This window comes from Echinococcus granulosus (assembly GCF_000524195.1).
Source record: "Echinococcus granulosus chromosome Unknown EG_S00009, whole genome shotgun sequence".
In the NCBI taxonomy this organism is placed as follows: domain Eukaryota; kingdom Metazoa; phylum Platyhelminthes; class Cestoda; order Cyclophyllidea; family Taeniidae; genus Echinococcus; species Echinococcus granulosus.
In genome coordinates this window covers 1228718-1248036 of record NW_020170389.1, presented here as the reverse complement: position 1 = coordinate 1248036, position 19319 = coordinate 1228718, and the positions used below count along the sequence as shown (strand labels likewise).

Sequence of the window (19319 nt, the reverse complement as noted above, 5' to 3'; positions counted from 1 at the left end):
ACTATTCGAATAGCTATTAGCCAATTCAGTACAAAACTCTTACTCAATGGGCACTAGTATGCCTTGATTGTAACAGTATTTTAATTTATCAAGTAAATTACTTTTTTTATATTATTTTTTGTGCAATAAACGCACATTAGTTCCGGGAACTACATTCGACAGTGGAACATCTCCAGAGGGAGAGAAACAATCTCTCCTCACAGTTGGCCAGCCTTCAAGAAGAGCTGCGTGATCGCGAGAGTCAGTTAAAGAATCTCAAAGCAGAATGCGTGGGTTTTTGCACCTTTCATTTAGAATTTTGTTTTATATATCGTTAAAATTAGGCGACCTCAAAGGAACTTATTTGCATATTCCGCGGAACGTTTCCAATTTTGGACAAACCTAAACCGCGGAAAATCAAATCTATTCAATGAAACAAAGTGGGAAAAATAGAGCAAATTAGATAGAACACTTCCACGTGCCAACTTTGAACAAGTTCACGTCTAGTTCACGATATTTTAGGACTGTCAGGTACCTGTAGATAGATGCCCAGACTATAGATAATCTAAACACGGTTTATTTGCGACTGACTGACCTCAGACTAGCCTTTTGGTTTTTAAATATTCTTAAGAAAAACGATTTGAACCGAATTGCAATTGAACCATTTGACCTCTAAGTGGGCAGGAGATTTGTAAGCAGATCTTGTAAACGCTTATTAATGTTTACTTGACAATTACATAAAAAGTACGACTATGGAAATTGAATAAACCGTCAAAATAATGCTGGGATATCAAACAAATATAATAATCATAGCTCGTTCAATAATAATGAGATTTTTCAGATCGTTCTACTTGATGGTACGATTTGTGCATTCGTACCATAAAATCCCTGTCAGCATCATTTTTTGAGCGAAACCATTCCACTGGGTAGTTGTCTGATTCTCAAACAGAAGTGTTTTAGGGACAGATCTCTTTATAATTGCAGCTGCAGATACGAAGTCAGTGGAAGAGTAAGGTACAACAAATCACAGTTACTATCACACATCATCTCTGTTTCCCGACCAATGGGCTTCAAGTGATAATGCATTAATGATGTTTCGAAACACATGGACTAGTGTTGATGTTTATAAAAGTTGTGACAGCTACTGTTTGTGTGCACAAACAGCAATGCTTTGATTAATTAAGCCTTGCCTTTGCCAAATTTGGTAGATTTTTCCCTTCGTAAACTAGGAGATGGAAATAGAAAGTCAGACTCATAAATCCCAACACCTTGAATTATATATTTATTTAAAAGTAGTGAAAACAGCAGCCACGTTACTACCAAAATTTGTGTTTTGGATAAATTATCCCAAATATTTGCCTGCGCTTGACATCTCAGAGTTGCTCTCTACTCTTCATTCAAGTTTTAAAAAATAGATGGGAAATTTTGGATCCTTTTCCCCTAAAATGCATTTTCAATGGAATACATACTCCAGACGTTGGTTGCCTAGGTTCCATTTACCCCTGTCGTGAATGGCGAACGTATGCAATTCCAGGCCATTTAGAGATACTCATACTTTCGTCCGCTCGAATTCGCTCACTCAATCGCTCACATGCGAAGACAAATGGAAGCTCTGGGCGCAAATGCGAGGAGTGAAAGTACACGCGGCCACCAAAAGCATCAGCGACAGTGGGGGAAACAAACCTGGGGCTGAGACGCAAAGGCAGCGGATATTTGTATGCACTGAGAGTGCTGTGTAGGCAGTGTCCTACCCCCGGCTATGCTTTCTTCTCAATTTCAGTTCCAAGGCTACATCCCTGAGTTGGAAAGACTCTGTCGCACCAATCAGGAGGCAAATTTGCGGATCGCTGCTCTCGTCAAATTGGTTCAAGGTGATGAGGAGCACTTGACCGAGCAGGACAAGTCAGCGGTTAGTGTGATCCTTTAATTAATTGTGTGGTGCCAAATTTTAATCCAGAAGAGATAAAATACGGTAAAGTTAACAGTTCACGTTTATGTTTAGGATGTGGGAATAATTTTGAAATATCATTAAATTTATTGGATAGTCAACTATCAAAAGTTTTTTTAAGTGATTTGGGAAAAAAGCACGTCGCTGAATGTATTTGCACAAGTCACTGGCGTTTCACTTAGAGATGGATTTCGTTCAACAAGTTATGAAAAAATACTTGAGTAGCCAGCTGGTAGTTATATTTATCGGCTGAAAAGCTTTGGAACTATAGACGAATAGCGATATGATGTTCACTTTCAACCCTCAAAAAGCAAAATGTTTTTCTAATTGCTTAGGTTACCTAGAAAGTAGGATTGTGTATTAGGTTAATCTAAATGTACCGCTATAAGGGCCATTCTCCGCGTAGGATGACCGAATTGACATGCAAAAATCACAACATTGACTTAGTCAGATTTTCTAAAACACTATTCAAATGCGGTTCTTCTACGATTTCAAAATAAAAATGCACATTCATTTAGTAGATAATTTTACTAATTTAAACATATAAACCCCATCATATCTAACTGAGAAATGACGATATAGTTGTATTTCAATTATGACTAGGCCTTTTTAATTAACAATCAAATTCCTAAATGGTAAATCAAAAAAACCTACTGAGTACTAGCAGTTGCCGGGCTAAAATCCCGCCATCGTGCTTCCTTCGTCAAGAGTTTGAGGTCACTTGCACATCGTTTAGTTTATGTAAATTTAAAGGTCAAATAATTTTCGGTAGTGCAGTTGATTCTTGTAGTAATTTCCTTTTAGATATAATTAAATAGGATGAAAGGAAAGATCTTGTTTACTTACGGCAAAGAAGCGAATTTTGTTCAAAAGCCTTTACGGATGATGGGCTTGAGCGTGTCGGTTCATCCTCGCAACCGTTAGTTTGTGTAACCTTCTAATTTCAAAGGGTGTTTTAATTTTAACTTTAACTACGATTTCTCCATTTGATGCTGCAAGGCGACCACAAACATTTTTTTCGTATCTCCCAAATATTTTTACTTTCAACCATTATTAAACGCACAACAAATTAGCTCTTGAAGTTTTTCAGTTCTTAGTCAAAGTTATGTCTTCTAAGCTGTAGAATTACCTAATTATTGCAAATATTCTTCTCGTAAATTTATACCTATTTTAAGTTAGCAAAATGATGAATTTAGTGGTAAATGGGCACTAATTCCACCATAGTTGGTGTCCAAACCTCACCATCGCTAGTAGGTAGATAAATTCCAAATGCTCAATTTCGGATCTTATGTTAGGATCTTTATATTATTAAACATGCAGCTACAAAATCAAAACGTCATAACTTTTCAAAGGGGGAGATGGAACTATATGAATGTGTTGTATGAGTTACAGAAAGAAGGATTCCCATTCCACTTTCTAAACTACTGCTAAAACCATGCAACTATTAAGTAAAAGTACGACTTTAATGAGATGTGAATGGCCTTTAGCAACATATAAGTTTAGAAACACATTATGTTCCACTCAACCAAGTCACTGTGCAGACCAAGAACACCACCCTGGCTTCATTACTTGGAACTTTCAAGTGTCGTCTGCAAAGTAGCGTTTTTTTTCTCGTTTCAGTTGGCCACATTTCCACTCTACCCGAGTCTTGCGCATAAAACGGCGGTATCTACAGGACCACTGGCAAAGACGCAGACACGTCTAGGTCATCCATCAGTCCCGGGGGCGGGCCAGACCGGTTTCCTAGCCCCCGGCGGTAGTATCTCTCCACACCTCAGCGGTAGCGCTTTCCATCTGATCGGATCCTCCTCTGCCACAGCTGCTGCTACTGCTGCAACACTGACAGCGGGAGGCATCAACTTACCTATGCAGAGCGCCGACTCTATTCTACTGGGCAGGCTGTTGCATGAGAAAGAGACAATGGTATGGTGCCCTTCGTTACTCTATAAAGCCACAGTTTTACGCTAGACTTGATTTTTGTCACAGTAATCTTATGTATCTACTTAAATCTGCATGCAAGCCGGAAAGGTTTGAACTACGTAATATTGGCGGCAGACCGCATTTTAAATCAAAATGAAATCGTGGTTTAAAATATTTTTTGATACCTTTTAAGAAAAATGGCTAGCCAAGTACATAAGTATTTAGAAGTATTTCCCGATTACTCTGTAAAAACTATATTCTTGATAGCGAACCCGAATTTTGGAATTTTTATCTATGCCTTGCAGAGACGATGGTGCCGAATTACAAGCTTGATGAAGTTGTGTTTAATTTTCTTAACATGGCGGCTTTTCCTGTGAAAAATAAGAATTTAATGAAAATCGTGTTAGATACGAAATTTCGGTGAATTGCATTGTGAGCATTAACTATGGGACGAAACTTAAGTATGGTGAACCTTTAGCTTTACTTTGTTTTTAAATTTAATGAGCCTTGCTATTTTAACATGACATGAACACAGTCTTAGTCATTTCGAAGTTTTAATTAAAAACCAACTTTTCAACTTTTTGGCAGGAAGAATGGGTTTAAATTTCATTTCCATACCCGATGTTTATGATTATACAAAATCTTCTACTCAAACTTCCTGGAATATCAAAAATAATTTGCCTGATATGCAGGGAGGGAGCTGATGGGCTTTCCCAGAGGGATGAAAGGCAAATACAGAATATGAACACATTTAATAGAAATGATCTTGTCAAATATTTTGAGTTTTTTTCATGAGATTGACTCGGATAAAGTCCTTTTACATCAAATGTACTTAGCATCCTACTCGTTAACGACAAAAAAAACAAACTATGACATCTGCTTTTCCCTTACTCAATGATTTTGAAAAAGACAGCTTATCGGATTGCCCTGTTTTTATAACTAGATATTAAGAGTACAAAGATGCTGTCCAGACGCCTTTAAAATGAGCAAAAATCTGGATTTACTGTTCATATCTTCGGCGAATACGAAGTATCTTAATCCTGGTTCTTACCCATCCTAAGGAACTTTATTTTGACCTCCATAAAATTCCTTCATATAGCTACAACAACAACTGCAAGACTTGACACGTCTTCGCTTCCAAAATTCAGAGATGGAAGTGAGAATAAAGTCACTCCAACGGGAACTTGATAACAAGACTTCACGACTGAATGCGCTTGAGGTTGCTCAGGTACGACCACATTTGAATGTCGCATCTCCTATTTAGTATTTCCCAGAAGTGCTAAGTTTATGCTCAGAATAATTTGACGCATGTCTTTTCAATAACAATAAGTAATGTAGTTAATTCCATCATCAAAATTAGGGAAAACGCGACCATTAGAACCACTTGCTTTGCTTTAAGAATCAAAAAGTTCCTTTGAATTCTTATTCATGTTTCAACTTGTAAGTCAAAATTCGCTAATGAATGCGAGACGGCAGTCTTCTATGAGATACTGTCAAGTCTTCCCTTTAACAGTGTGGTTGAAACTAGGTAATTCGTGCTTTTAACGGAATATATGCAGGAGTAGGCAAACAGGACGTGGTAACGAATTTAGAAGTTTATGTATTGTGATTATGTCTTTGGTTTTCTTTGCTTAGTGCCGAAACAGTGTTATATTGAGAAGGGTTTCCATTTTGCATAGACTGGACGGATCAATTTGTCGGTAAAGTACTTATGCTAAAGGTTATATCCAGAAGAAATTGGATTTTTTTCCTCAAGTAGATTCATATTTCGCGATCCCCACAGATTCACCGTCAAGTTAAGCCATTCTAAAGTCTACTTTATCTTTGCATCAATTTGTGGGAAGTTGTCTAGATTCAGTAGTGTGTCTTTTTATCTGGCGAGTTAATTTTGCATCTCGCATAAACACTGTCTAGTTTAGCCATTTACGAGAAACCCATCAAAAGAATTGCTTGGAAACCCAGTATTTCAACATTTTCAATTGAAGTTTTATTCCAAAAAACAGCCTATGCTCCCCTGTTCTATTTTTAACTCAAAGCGTTCGCATAACTTCATTTATCAAGCCACCTTTCTGTGATTTTGAAGCTACAATGAGAACAATCCGCATCTGCAAAAGCACGACATCTGATGAAAATTGATGTTAGTATTCCACAAGCTTAGAGTGAAAAGCAATCTCACTTTTCTGGTTACGGACCTTAGCGCTGTAACCCTTGAATCAAACATACTTTGTCACTTACGGCCTAGAATTTGAGCCGATAATTAGAAACATCCTTTCACTGGTAAATGTTCAGGGATAAATAAACTATTTCTCTTATTTAGTTATTGATCCTCTTGTGCAAAAAGGCATTATCGCATATTATCTGAACATCTTTGTTTTGGCGGAATCGCTGTGAATCTTTCCACTCAATATCCCACAAAAGTTTAGGTTAACGAAAATTATTCTTTCTTTTCTCCAAAATAATCCAAACTAACTTTTGCTGTTTTGTTTCCCCTATTTTTAAATTCAACCAATCAGAATCATTGAATCCGACACCTGAAGTATTTAAAAAATGCAGTTACCAAAGCGTAATTTAGCTTTCAATGCTATTTTCTTTCGGAATCAATGTTCGTAGTGGAATATATTTCAAGAATAGTTCCTATTTTAAGGGTAATCGAAAGGCGGAAAATTCAAATGGAGACATTTTGCAAACTGTTTTTATGCGCCATCTTTCTGAATCACCCAAACTTAAATCACACTATAGGAGTTCTTAAAAAATGATAAAAAAACACATCAATGGTGCTATTTTCACAATCACAGTGAACACTTTTTAGCAGAACTATTTTACAAATAGTTGAGAAGCTGTTTGAATAGAAGCTAAATGATGCTCTTGGTTCATCTTCTTTCTAATTGAAATATTTTTACAAAAGAGCATTTTATGTTTTTTTCTGCAGCGTAAATGAAGAGTTAGCGACTTAAAACATTTCGGCGCTCATGAAACAATTGGATCTGTAATACACAAATCAAAAAATCCATTTTTGGTCTTGGGGGAAAGAAGGGAAAGTACTCCTTGGTTGTCGTGTTAGATTTTTACGAAAGAGATGCTTTTACTTACCAGTTGACAGCGGGGGTGAGTGGACTGGTGGACTGGCAGTCGCAGATCGCAGGAATGCCCATAACCCAGGCCGAGCTGGCAACCCTTCGGCAGGCGAACACAGAAATGCACGAGAAATTGTTGCAATTGCAGACCAGCTTGCAGGAGCGTGAAAATGAACTCATCCGAGTGCAACGCACGCAGGTGAGCTTTCACTCCTCCTTTACTTCCAACATCGAATGGAGTTGTTTGAATTTATAGTGGCAGGATTATTTCAAAGGCGTCATCCCTCATGTGCGTTCCTGTTTATTTCATCGAATATTTTCAACTTAACCTAGTGTATTTTTAGAAAACAAATTTAGGTATTACGTTCAATTTGGTGTTGTTTTAGTGTCTAAAGAATTTGTTGGCAGTAAGCATTTTTTTGATCTGTCTTCTACTTATACATTAAAAATGGGCAAGAGATGACTTGAGACATCTTTGGAGACGTTCCGGTGTAAACGAAATGCAGATTCAAACTTTCCACATGTAATAGTATTCCAAAAAATCCAATTATACAGCTTAAGGCAATACAATTTGGCTGAAAAGCAAATGGGCTTCTATGATAGCGCAAAAATGTGGCAAACGACAAAACTCATCAAATCTACATCAGCTAGATATAATTACTTTAAGACAAATGGGGCTTTTAGTGTGTTAGAATTTACTACAAGAATACACTAAAAACCAATTTGTTTGCTAATATAATTTTAAACTGTCAGCTTTTACTCTGTTTGCTCTATTTTAGCACCCATAAATCTCTGCCAGAATCTAGGTATAAATATCCGTCTAAACGGTTTGTTTCACTGTTAGTGAAATTGTACAAAAAAGCAAGTTGACCTGATTAACTGTCACCTCAATGTAGTAAATCAGATTAATCAGAAATCAGAGAACCTCGGTTGTAAATCAAATCATTTTTTGTTAAAGTAGCGCAATAATAAGAAGTAAAGAAAAGCTGTTGCGATCTCTTGAAGCATAAATGGCCTAAAACAATTTTTCACGCAAATCCAGCAACAATAATTGCACACACTAGGCTTTGCGGACAGGCGAATTAAAGACCCGACGCGCTGTCCTATATCCTCTCAGAAGACGATGCAATTTAGTTTTGGTAATTTTGATACAACAATGCTTTTAGTACTTGATGCTAACACATTTGATTATGGGGAATGGAATAGGAAGGCTTTTTTCTGATAGAACGGTACTTAAATTGGGTTTTAGTCCTCCTCCAGTACCCTAGAAATTGAACGGCTGAAATTGGAACTGACAAAATTGAAAGATGAACGTGAATCAATTGTAAGTTTACTAGTTTTTATGCCTAAAACAATTGTAAAGAACTTCTTATGACTTATCATTTTCTTCTTAAATGTGATAATTTATGGTATGCTAAACGACAACGTAGTCTTCACTTTTGGCAAGCACCATACTTGCTAAAAAAGATAGCTGAAACCGAATTTTCCTGATTCAGCTGTCAAATAGTATGTTCCTCCAGAAAAGCAAATCCCCTCAGCACCAATAATTTTTTTCCGATCCTAACCAAACGCATACTTCTTGATGTTCGTAGACATCCAACTGCGTAGAATCGAAAACTCGGTTTCATTTGAGACCATCAGCTTTACTTTGCGATACTCGTACTTTTTGATGCCATTTTAGGAGAGAACGCTGCGTTTGGAGAACACACGTGCGTCAGATGAATTAGCGCGGGTGAACACAACTGCCTCGGCTGTGGAGACAGAGCTGCAGGAAAAGAGGGACAAGATAAGGCTGCTCGAATTCGAAAAGGCACATATCGTCTTTTTATCTACCATAATTTACTAGCTGAACAGTAATGCAAAGATGCTGATTTTCATCCAAAAACATATTTAATTGGTTTACTAATAGAAATAGTCAAAATTGCGGAATCCATTGTTAAATTCTGTTGTAAAATTCTGGAAGTTATTTCATACCTTTATAAAATTTGTTGCAACATTATAATGTTATGCCTTGATTAAACTAACATAATCATTTTATTAGATAGAAATTAAAGCTAAAATGCCAGATTCAAAAACAGCAATCTGTAAAAGTAGATGGAAAGGTGCGAATATGATATTACGTGTAAGCATGTGGAACACGATAATGGAGTCTTCATAACTCAAGTTTTCTTTATAAAAGACCCAAATATAGCATATTGTTGCAAATAATACGAGTTAATTCAGATAAATGAGACGATTTTATCCTCATTTGGTAATTCGTAGTGTTTTGATAAATAAAATTTGGGTTTCCGCCTTCAGTTGTTGTACTCAGAAATTCAAGTCACTAAGTCTTGAATAGTATGAATTTAAAGGTTTTTCAAAAGCGCGAGAGCTATTATTTATCATTTTTGTAGACTAAATTGAATTCGGATTTGGAGAGCCTACAGAAGAAGTATCACACGGTTATTGGACAACTTACGGAGAAATCGGACAGGCTGCAGCAAATGGGACGAGACTGTGTAAGTCCTTTCACTTTCCGCTTTGAGATACTTAATTTTTAACTGACAAACTTTCGAAAATGGTCACAGCAATTTCAGTCATAGCTGTCACCCATAGCAGTGCAAGTAACGTCTACGTATTTCAATTTATCGGCTTTACTTTTTCTGGCACTTGTGTTTCGAATTAAATTTGATTTAATGAATGGTTCGAAATTTGTTTTCAGAAAAATGATGTTGATCGTTTGATTGGAATTTTTGAGCATTACTTTGATAATTTAGTGTCCATTTCTTGCCACCTTCCTTCACGTTTACGTGACTAGTCGCCCGGTAAATTCGAGCAACCAATAATAAAATATTAATGAGTATTAAATGTCAACATTCATATTCAAACCATAATAATCTTTTAATGTGCAGTTTTTTGAACAGGATTTTGGTTTAATTCGAAGATGCACAACTCCTTGAAATGTTTGAAATTTCTTAACTTTAATCCTGAAAGCTAAATTAAAGCGTAAAGTCTACGCCTTATGAGATAACAAACTTTCGTACTCTTTGAAAAGATTGTTTGTTGACTTTAGGACAAAAATCACATTACCGAAATACAAAGACTCACTAAGGATTCAGACGAGTTGAATCATCGCGTTACCTACCTCCACAAAGCGCTACAGGAACGTGAAGGAAAACTGGAGCAACAAGAGACGGAACTGGTAAATTGAGGCTAGAGTGTTCAAGTGACGCGATGTGGATTGTGTTAAAAACGGCAATTTTTTAATTTCAATGACGGTTTGTATTAATTGGGATTATTTATTGTACTGTGTTAAATTTGAGGCAGTATAATGCTTAAGATATCACACAAAACAACTTATGAGTACAAGATGTACAAAGCAAAATCCAGTCGTGCACGGTGATGGATAATTCATTTGTAAATAAAAAAAATTATGTTTCCCTCCACAGACATTAAATTGCACCTCTGCCTAAGCTGCTTCAATAAATAATTATTCCAATGCTAGCATGACATTAAGGAGTTAGTGCGGTTGGACTGGCTTAAACTTGTGCATGCATACAAAAGTGTGCGAAAAAAAAAATATCAGCAAGTGCTTTGATTACTTTGTTACTATTTAGGCAAGACAAAAGGTGGAGAGTGCCAATGCTAAAAAGAAGACGCATAGCCTTGAAAGCGAATTGAAATCGCTGCGTGAGGAGATTACGTATAAAGATGAGAGACTGCGCCAATTGCAAGTTCAACACGTGAGTTCCACATGCGTGCATGCTTTAAGTAGAACTCCTGTCAATAACATGAAATACCCAATTTTGGTGACAAATTAAATGGAGAGGGCGGAATATTCAGATTTGTCCAACTTTAAGGATGGTTATAACGGGTAAATTAAAGTCCATATCATGATTTCGAACGAATACTACGGAGAAATTTAGTTACAGAGTAGAGGCCTTTTTTCTCACCATGAATTGAGTCGTCTTCTTTTTTCATTTTTCACTAAGTGATTACGCAAGACCTTGATTTATCTACTAAATGTCTTTCGAGTTGAAGGTTTTACGGTTATCTTGGCTCCATAAGGCAGATTTAAATCACACATTAAAGACATCATCAGAATTTTTAAGGACATGGGCTATACGACTTAAGAAACCTCCATAAATATTGTGCCATAATAAAATAAATGCCTCACACGGGTACAATACATTGGCTAGTGCATGAATGCCCCCAATAAAGTTGTGATCAGTTTTGCACTTCTCTATTTGTGGTAATTGTACCAAGTCTCTGACACGGTTTTGGTCATTTCAATTTTAGGCAGAGGAACTTTCGAGAATGCGTTCTGTGCAGCAAGAGCAAGGAAGTCGGTTGAATCATCTGCAATTGACGATCGACGAGAAGGACCATGAGTTTAAGACAGTTCAGGGAGACCTGGTCAGCTATCATCACTTGTATCACTAAATCCTAATTTCAACTCCACAGTGGCGTAAATGATAAACTAATCAAACTAATAAAATTTACCTTATTTTGTATCAAAAGGCTTCATTCTATGCTTTTATAGTCTACAAGACAGCGCCTTCTTTGTCCCTTTGAAGGATAAAACGAAATCCGATTTGGAGTATACGAAGAATCGACTCCAAGAGGTTGAGACAGAGAGGACTCAGATTAACAATGAGTTGGCTGAAAAGGTAGATAAACTCCGAACTCTGGAACTTGAATGTGTAAGTATTTCCATTCATTGTAAAATTTTTACTTAGAAATTTTAAGTACAATGTTCATAATCCCAATAGCAGTGAAAAGGGGTCTATTTCTTTATAAATATATAGAGAACTGTGCAATTAGGCAGAACCATTAGCTTTGGAGTAAAGCTTAGGCTCTCATCTGACATAATAGAAATATTGGAAAGTAGTGCTACTAGGTCTTGTTTTAATTTTTGACCTGGTGGACAGTTTTGATATGTTCCAATTTTGTAATTTATTTTTAATCAGGAAAGTCGGGCCGATGAGATGGCTCGACTTCAAAGCAGTCTAGAGGAGAGTAAATCAAAGGCGAGTATTTTGCAGAAGCGCGCTGATGAACAGGAGCAGAGGTTAAGAAAGATAGAGAATGAAAACGTGAGTCGTCTGTTTTTATCCTCAATGAACTTATTCAGCTACTAAAATCGTGTTCTTAATTCTCTTTTTTGGCTTTTTACACATTCAATAGCAGTAGTCAAATGAATTAAACGCTTATTTATAGATATGAAACTTACTTTTCGCATAGTTAAGTTATCTGAATTTCAAAAGCACTCGCAAAGTTTGTGTAATATGTAAATGTTTTTCCTTGATGGATATTCTACTGATTGTGGTATAAAAAGTGGGAAATGTGTTCATCTTTGTAATTTTAACTCAAAATGATATGCTGTACACAGTACATTACCCAACTATTATTAGGGTTTCAGAATCTTTATTAAGTCACTAATGACATCAAATGGGTTAAGAATCAGTAAACTTTCGTGGATCTGTACTGATTACCCAGTGTCACGATCACTAGTCTCCTGAGATCTGGACGCGGCAACAATAATTCTGATATGTTAATCGTTTTATAAACGGAAGCTAGGGAAGATGCGAGTCTCCTGCACCAAGTTGCGCACTGGTGTGTTCATTCAAACAAACGGAAAATGAAACGCGAATTGTAAACAACCAGAACAATTAACCTGTAAGCGTAACAAATTGTATTGAATGCCTAATTATTCCATGGTGGTGGTTATTACTGGTCTCAGATTTATTCGTAGATTGCATTTTATTCCTATTATCTTCGAACCTGGACCACTTTTTACTCCTCATAGTTCTGGCTTTAAAGAGAAATAAGCAGTTCTTGACAAATCCACTGAATAAATAAATCTGATAGATAGACGCTTTAAATATGGAAATCTATGAGATGGTAGTAATTGTACTACCAAAGCTATCAAATTTGTTTATGGTCCCTAAAAACTAGCACAACCTTCTGGATGAAATCCACGGTCTACGAAAACGCAACCACGAATTGGGAAGCCACATTGCCGTTCTTCGGCAGCGACTATTAGATCGGGGCGAACAGGCCATGCCTTTTGCTTCTAGCTCACCTTCCGCAGAAATATTCTCCCAGGTACATTAGTGTCTTAAGTTACGGCACTTTAAAAGCAACTAGCCTAATACTTTATGAGGTTTCTCCATATGAACAGAAACGAAATATAAACCGAAATTAATATGCATTACTTTATACGCCCTGTCACATAGATGGATACAAAATATGCAAGAAAGCGTCAGATAACGCGCCTTAAATCCAAAGTTTTAGTTCAAAATCCAATTATTCACTTCTAAAGCAACCTTCTTTATGTGTCTAGCTTAAGCGTTTCTAACAAATTTACCTTTAAAAGCCTTGTCATAAGTCGTCCTACGATTTCCCTAGAGCATTGCTGAGAAACCGTCAACAAAACTTACAGCAGAAGCGGGAAGCCTACGAAAACGAAATGCAGAATTGGAGAATGAACTGCATAGTTTAAGAAAGCGGACTCAGGATCTGCAAATCCAAGTAACTTAAAATGCAACAATTTTCTTTTTATATTTATTCTTAAGATACCTTGTTTGTTTCATTTTTTGACTTCCTAATTTTCACTTCCTCTTCAATTAATGGCTAAAAATCAGCTTTTTAATTCATTTATCTATTTTCCTTTCTTGGTGCCCAAGGTCTCGCATTAAAAATATTTATCATGCTTTTTGTTAAACCTAGGTAGATCAACTAAGCTATGAACGAGAAAGCCTCAACAAATCCTACGAGGAGGAAATGAAGAAGCGCGTTCAGCTCGAGAGCTCAATTACTAAACAATCTGAAACCGTTGGCTATATACTTATTCATCTACTAGAAAATAATAACTTCTTTATTCCTGTAGGTGGAATTCCCACAAACTCCGTCGGCGGAGGTAGAAGAATTGCACTTAGCTGTGAAACATTTGAAAGGTGAACTTGGAAGAAAGAACTCACAGGTCCGTAATCAAAATATGTTTGTGAACCCGTTTAATTGAGTCATCTTTTTAACGACATTTCAACTATGGCATAGGCTTAATTTCTAGAACTAGCTTGTTAGCACTGATACTGAATGGTGCATCTTTTGACAATGCTGAAACCTAAGTAGATTGAGTCGTTGATTGAAATATTTTCCAGCAGAAGATGAAGTTTGCTTTTCGATTGCCAGATTGAGCAGTTGACGCAGCAACTAGACCAAGCAGTCAAACTGTCACAGCTCGCCAGTGTTTCTGGTGCAGACAGGGATGCTTTCGTGACCGAACTCAAACTGAACCTTCAGCGCACTCAGCAGGCCCTGGATGCTGCCAACGATCAAAATCGAGTCCTACAAGCTCGGAATGAGTCGGCTCTTTTTGAATCTCAGAAGCAACACCTCATTCAAAGGGTGGTTACTTCTATATATTTATTGCTTTTCGCGCACAGCTAATAAAAGTGGCTTCTTAGCCCTGTTGTGACTTCCTAATTCCTCAAAACTTATTTTAAATAAGCTGGATAAATTATTAACATTCGATTTACTTTTCTCTCGAGTCAACTTTGGTATTTGTACTTCATAAGGTCAGGGTAAAATCTGAAGCTATACCACCTAAATTAGCCGAAACAAATCAGCTTCAAAAGGGTCACTATGTAGTCTCTTATTTTGCCTGCAACGGAAATGAATTTACGTAAATTATTAGAAAAGTTGTCGAAGGTGAAATGGCCCTTGGACTAAGACTTACGAGGATTGTTAAATTGACTTTTGAAGCAAACACTTCAGGAGCAAATGTCTGCTCTGAACCAGAGCCTGAATGAGATGAATATACAGAATGAGGGCTTACAGAGGGAGGTTCAACAGTCCTCAGGCCGAATTCAGGAGCTAACTCGGCAACTTCGTGAAACACAGACAAATTGTGACTCAATCGCAATTCAGCGAGACAACCTTCAAAATAGGCTGGAACAGGTGAGGATCCGCATAACTTTCGGCATTTTATTATTGTAATTTCCAAAACGGGACTCATTTTGGGATTACAGTAGTATCTAGGTTTCGTACCTATAGTTATTCATCAGTCGAAAATAGATCTAACAGGACTGGACTATCATTGGAAATAACTGGGCAAAAAGACATTTCGCGCAAAATTTGTGGACATTCAACTGTTTACATGGGTAACAGATGCACGAAAGAAGCTTTTAAAGATTGATATTCCCTAATGTGTAAAAGTTGTGCTGATTTTTTCATAAATGTACCCTTTTTAAAAGCGGTCAACTGTAATAGAATAATTGAAATTTATCTTAGCCGTTATGCTGTGAACAGATTCCAAAAACTGTTTTTCCCACCTGTTCATTTTATTACAGCCCCGACTTCCTTTCTCAGTCTTGTATAAAAATATAAAATAAATTTTACGTGACCGGTATTCAGCACACTCCAGAAGAATGTACCAAGACATTTATAACCATAGGTGCATTGTAATACTATCGCGTTAAGGAGATAGGTGGATAAAGTGGAATCTCAATCCTTAATATATGTTTTTTACGGAAACGTATAGCAACCGATTTTCCCATCTCTAAGAGCCTAACTTTTCCTCGTTTTAGTCTGACACCTTGACTGGTTCAAGGCTTCCCTCACAGCTGGTGAAAGGACTATAAAGTGATGAATCTAAATGATTTCAAATGAATATTTACTTAAAATAGCCAAAACTGCAAACTACCGTCCCTTGATTTGCGTTCACGCACTACATTCAGTCACTCATAGTCTTCATTTCATGAAGTCAACCATTTGTCTTATCTAATAATTACGTGGTGGAATGTAGTCAGATCTAATAGAAATGAAAATTCGGATCGCTGCAATAATTAAGACTCATTCAAGCTCTACGCTCTTTACTAAATTACTTAGTAATTCTGTATCATATATAAATGTATATAAACGTTCGTATGACGCGAAAAATGTTTTCACCCTAACAAATTTTTGAATTTTTGGTTGCAGTAGAACAAAGCGCTACGGTTAACTTTAATCTTTGAAACTAGATAAATGACCGCCTCAGGGATGAATTACAATAATGGAGACCGTCCGAGTCACTTAATGACCCAAGCGCCGCTTTCTGTGAAGAAGGATTCCTTCATGACATTTTGGGGGCTCATTAAGAGAACTCACTGTTGTTCTATAATTACACAATACTTTTCCTCACAATTCCCCGGTACATGAATTGTTTCTTTGATCTTTAACTGTCTAATAAAATCGGCAACTAAGACACCTAAGTTTAATAAGTAAATTTAGTACTGACTGAAGCTTTTACCAAATAAACCTGTTTATGATGTCTCTCAATTCTCTCTTTTTTACAATGACGATTAATCGTCTGAAAGTGTTTTGAAGGGACCAAGTAGCGAAACGGACCACCATAAAGGGTCTTCTGCTCATATTACTGTCATATATTGAACGGTTTTGGATTAAAATACAAAAATGAATTTCGGTTGATATCATATTTATTTTGGGGGCAAATGTTACCCCTACACTCTTTACTTTTAGTACCTGATTATTATCAACTTGATAAGGGCTTCATTGCCCCAAATCCTAATGCTGCATTAAAATGATGAAATTGATAAATGTGCCGCGCAGTACAGCATCAGAAAACCTGGTTCGATTATTTTTAATGTTGTTTATTGTGAAAACATTCTCCATGTTTTATGGAAATAGCACTTCTCTTGCAGCTACAGCAATCGGGTGGAGGAATGCGGTCCTACAACATCAGCGGTGGTAGTTATTTAGGCCGACCGGCCTCAGTGGCTGCCGGCTACTCCGATCTGATGCTTCTTACAACTGGCGGCACCAGCAGTGGCAGTATAACGACGGGAGTGCAGCTCTCCCGTGAACTCGCCCGTTTACATAGGGAACAGGAGGTGATGCGGGATCAATTGGACACTGCAGAGCGCTCCACACGCCAATTCAAACAGGAGGCAGAGGCGGCGAAATGCGAAGCCACTCGGCTACGGGAGGACTTACGCCAACAGCAGGAAACTGTGAAGGAAATGAAGGAGAATCTACGCAACAGTAAGGATGAAGCGGTAAGTTTGTGTCTTGCTGCCCTCGTGCGCTTTAGAATTTATTTCACATCAAGATAAAAAACCGCTTCAAAGTGGCTTTTCAGGTACAGTTGAGAGAACATAGTAAGTGCATGAAGAGTGAATGTCAAACTTTTGTTATCCATCTCAAATCGATTCTCGCTAATAAAAGTGTAATTTACGTCAACATGAAAAAGAGAGTGAAATTGAATCGTGTCTCATATTTCCCACAAAGTCTCCTTACTTTCTCTTGGCCGATCTGAAGTGCCTTCATTGAAGCAGACTTCTTATTTAATTATGAGGCCTCACCCAGCCTGAAGACAAGCATTTAATTTATAAAATTACGTTTCCCACCTAGACTAAAGAGATAACAGCAGAAACCGAAAGGTACAAGCAGCAGCATGAAGAACTGGAAAAACAACTCAGGAACCTTCAAGAACAATTGTCAGCCAAAGGTGTTTTAGTAAGCGTCAATCCCACTTTTCGAAAAAGTTTCATTCTGCAAATTGATTACATTTTAACGTTCTCTTGAATAATTTAAGGAGTGTCGATTCATTAAATCAATAACAAAGTAAAGCAGTTGTTCTTATAAATACAAATCTATTTTTCATTTTCTTGTAGTTTTGCTTGAGCGTGAACTTTTGGAACAAATTTTACGCTGATCAAACTAAGTGGTGGCCCTGATTACCCTTATCAGTATGGTCAAGCAAATGAGTTCCTTCGATGGAATTACTTCAATTTCCTTTGTTTTTCTTCTCTCTCGTGCAGGTTGAGCAACTGACAAATCAACTTAAGACATCTCAGGATAAGTGCAAGCAATTTGAACAAAAGCTTCTGCAGATGAACCAACAAATTGAGTCTCTAAATGCTCAAGTACGTCACATTTCATGGATATATTAGTATCTGGTGAACGCTGCCTGTTTACTACAATTACCAGTCCAACACTTTGAGTTTGAAACTTGTTTCAACTGAACCTCTCAGCGTTTAGCTGCCAAAAATACTTTTTAAATTGCAGCAAGATCAAGTTGCATTCGAAAGAAATCAGCAACAACGTTTGAGTTACGAATTGGAGACCATAAAGAAGGAACTCAGTATTCGCGAAAATCAGGTTAGCCTCTCTCTTTCCTTATTGTTCCTATTCCTTCATATTCCACAAATCACCATCGTTAATTTGAGTCACCGTGTTGGCTGGATCTCATTGCTTGATAATCTTAAATTCATTTATTGAGTTGGGTCCTATTCGATCTATAATTTTTGATGAACCCCATACAAGTTAATAAAGTCAACGTATCATAATTGCAGTTCATTCAACTTACACAAAAGTTTGACCAATCACTGAAGGACGCCAGCGACCAATCACAAGTGATCAAAGAGCTCTCACGTCAGCTGGAGGCGGCGAAGACGACGCAGCGGGCAGCAGTGGAGGTGGAAAATGCGCACCACCAGGCCGCAGCGTGGGCCACCGAGCAGTCGGCCAACGCGGAGCAGAGTCAGCAAGACCATGAAACCATGGCCGCCCTGAAGGCCGACCTCCAGAACGTCATGAAGGCCAAGGATACAGCTGAAAAGAGGATACAGAAGCTAGAAAACGATTTGCAAAACCAAACCAAAGCCCTTGACGTAGCTGTTGAGCAGGCACACATTACTGCGGAAGTTTGTGTGAGTGGTAGCTTTACTGATTCACCATGGATCTGGGATATAAGTTAAATAAAAACTTGTTAATTCGTAGTATTTGGTTTCGGTGGATAGTTGAATGATACACAAATCGTTACAGGGTGGTAAAAACACACCTATGACCGGTGATTTCAAGGGACTTACTATTAAAAAACGGCACGCATTTAGCTCTACATATTTCTAAACTCGGAAGGCTTTCTTCAGCAACTCTTAGTATTAACACATCACTCCGATGGTTTAATTTATTAAAGAACACCATTAATTTAATGGTATTCTATAGTTTCGCTTTATATTAGACTTCCAAAAGGACTCATCGAAACTGCGGACATAAAGCATGTGTGCTTTAAGCGGTTATGTAGGCCTGATTGAACACATTACTTAAGGGTTATTTTCCTATCTTTAAATCAGCAGTTAAGGCGACTCTAAGAATGGCAAATAAATGACAGAAACTATTGAATGGCGAAAGGTTTCTTTGGAATTTAAGGAAGTCAATTTGTCTTTTAAGCAAAATATGGAATATGGACTTACTTAATCGAATTAGCGCTAGAAATCTTGGATGTCATTTCATTTACATTTGCTGCTCATCTATATCGAGGGGAAGCACTTAATGAAATAGAATAGTCTTACAGGATTTGAATTTTATCCCGTTACGTATCATTTTACTACAATTTTTCACTATTCAATCCAATT

The 19319-nt window shown here is 37.2% G+C and overlaps 1 protein-coding gene across 1 annotated transcript in view; it reads left to right on the top strand. All coding sequences in view use genetic code 11, as the record gives it.

The window, feature by feature from the left end:
• Positions 1-19319, top strand: part of EGR_02144 (ELKS/RAB6-interacting/CAST family member) — a gene marked incomplete at both ends in the record, with an annotated part of 24207 nt that overhangs the window by 2535 nt on the left and 2353 nt on the right. Inside the window, 14 exons of the mRNA XM_024491393.1 lie at positions 1760-1888; positions 3548-3850; positions 4947-5075; positions 7070-7120; positions 9315-9419; positions 10518-10643; positions 11200-11316; positions 11478-11603; positions 11871-11996; positions 13793-13885; positions 14680-14862; positions 16605-16958; positions 17971-18063; positions 18258-18614. Coding sequence (XP_024354246.1) covers positions 1760-1888; positions 3548-3850; positions 4947-5075; positions 7070-7120; positions 9315-9419; positions 10518-10643; positions 11200-11316; positions 11478-11603; positions 11871-11996; positions 13793-13885; positions 14680-14862; positions 16605-16958; positions 17971-18063; positions 18258-18614 — 2292 coding nt within the window. The remainder of the gene's footprint in view (positions 1-1759; positions 1889-3547; positions 3851-4946; positions 5076-7069; positions 7121-9314; positions 9420-10517; positions 10644-11199; positions 11317-11477; positions 11604-11870; positions 11997-13792; positions 13886-14679; positions 14863-16604; positions 16959-17970; positions 18064-18257; positions 18615-19319) is intronic.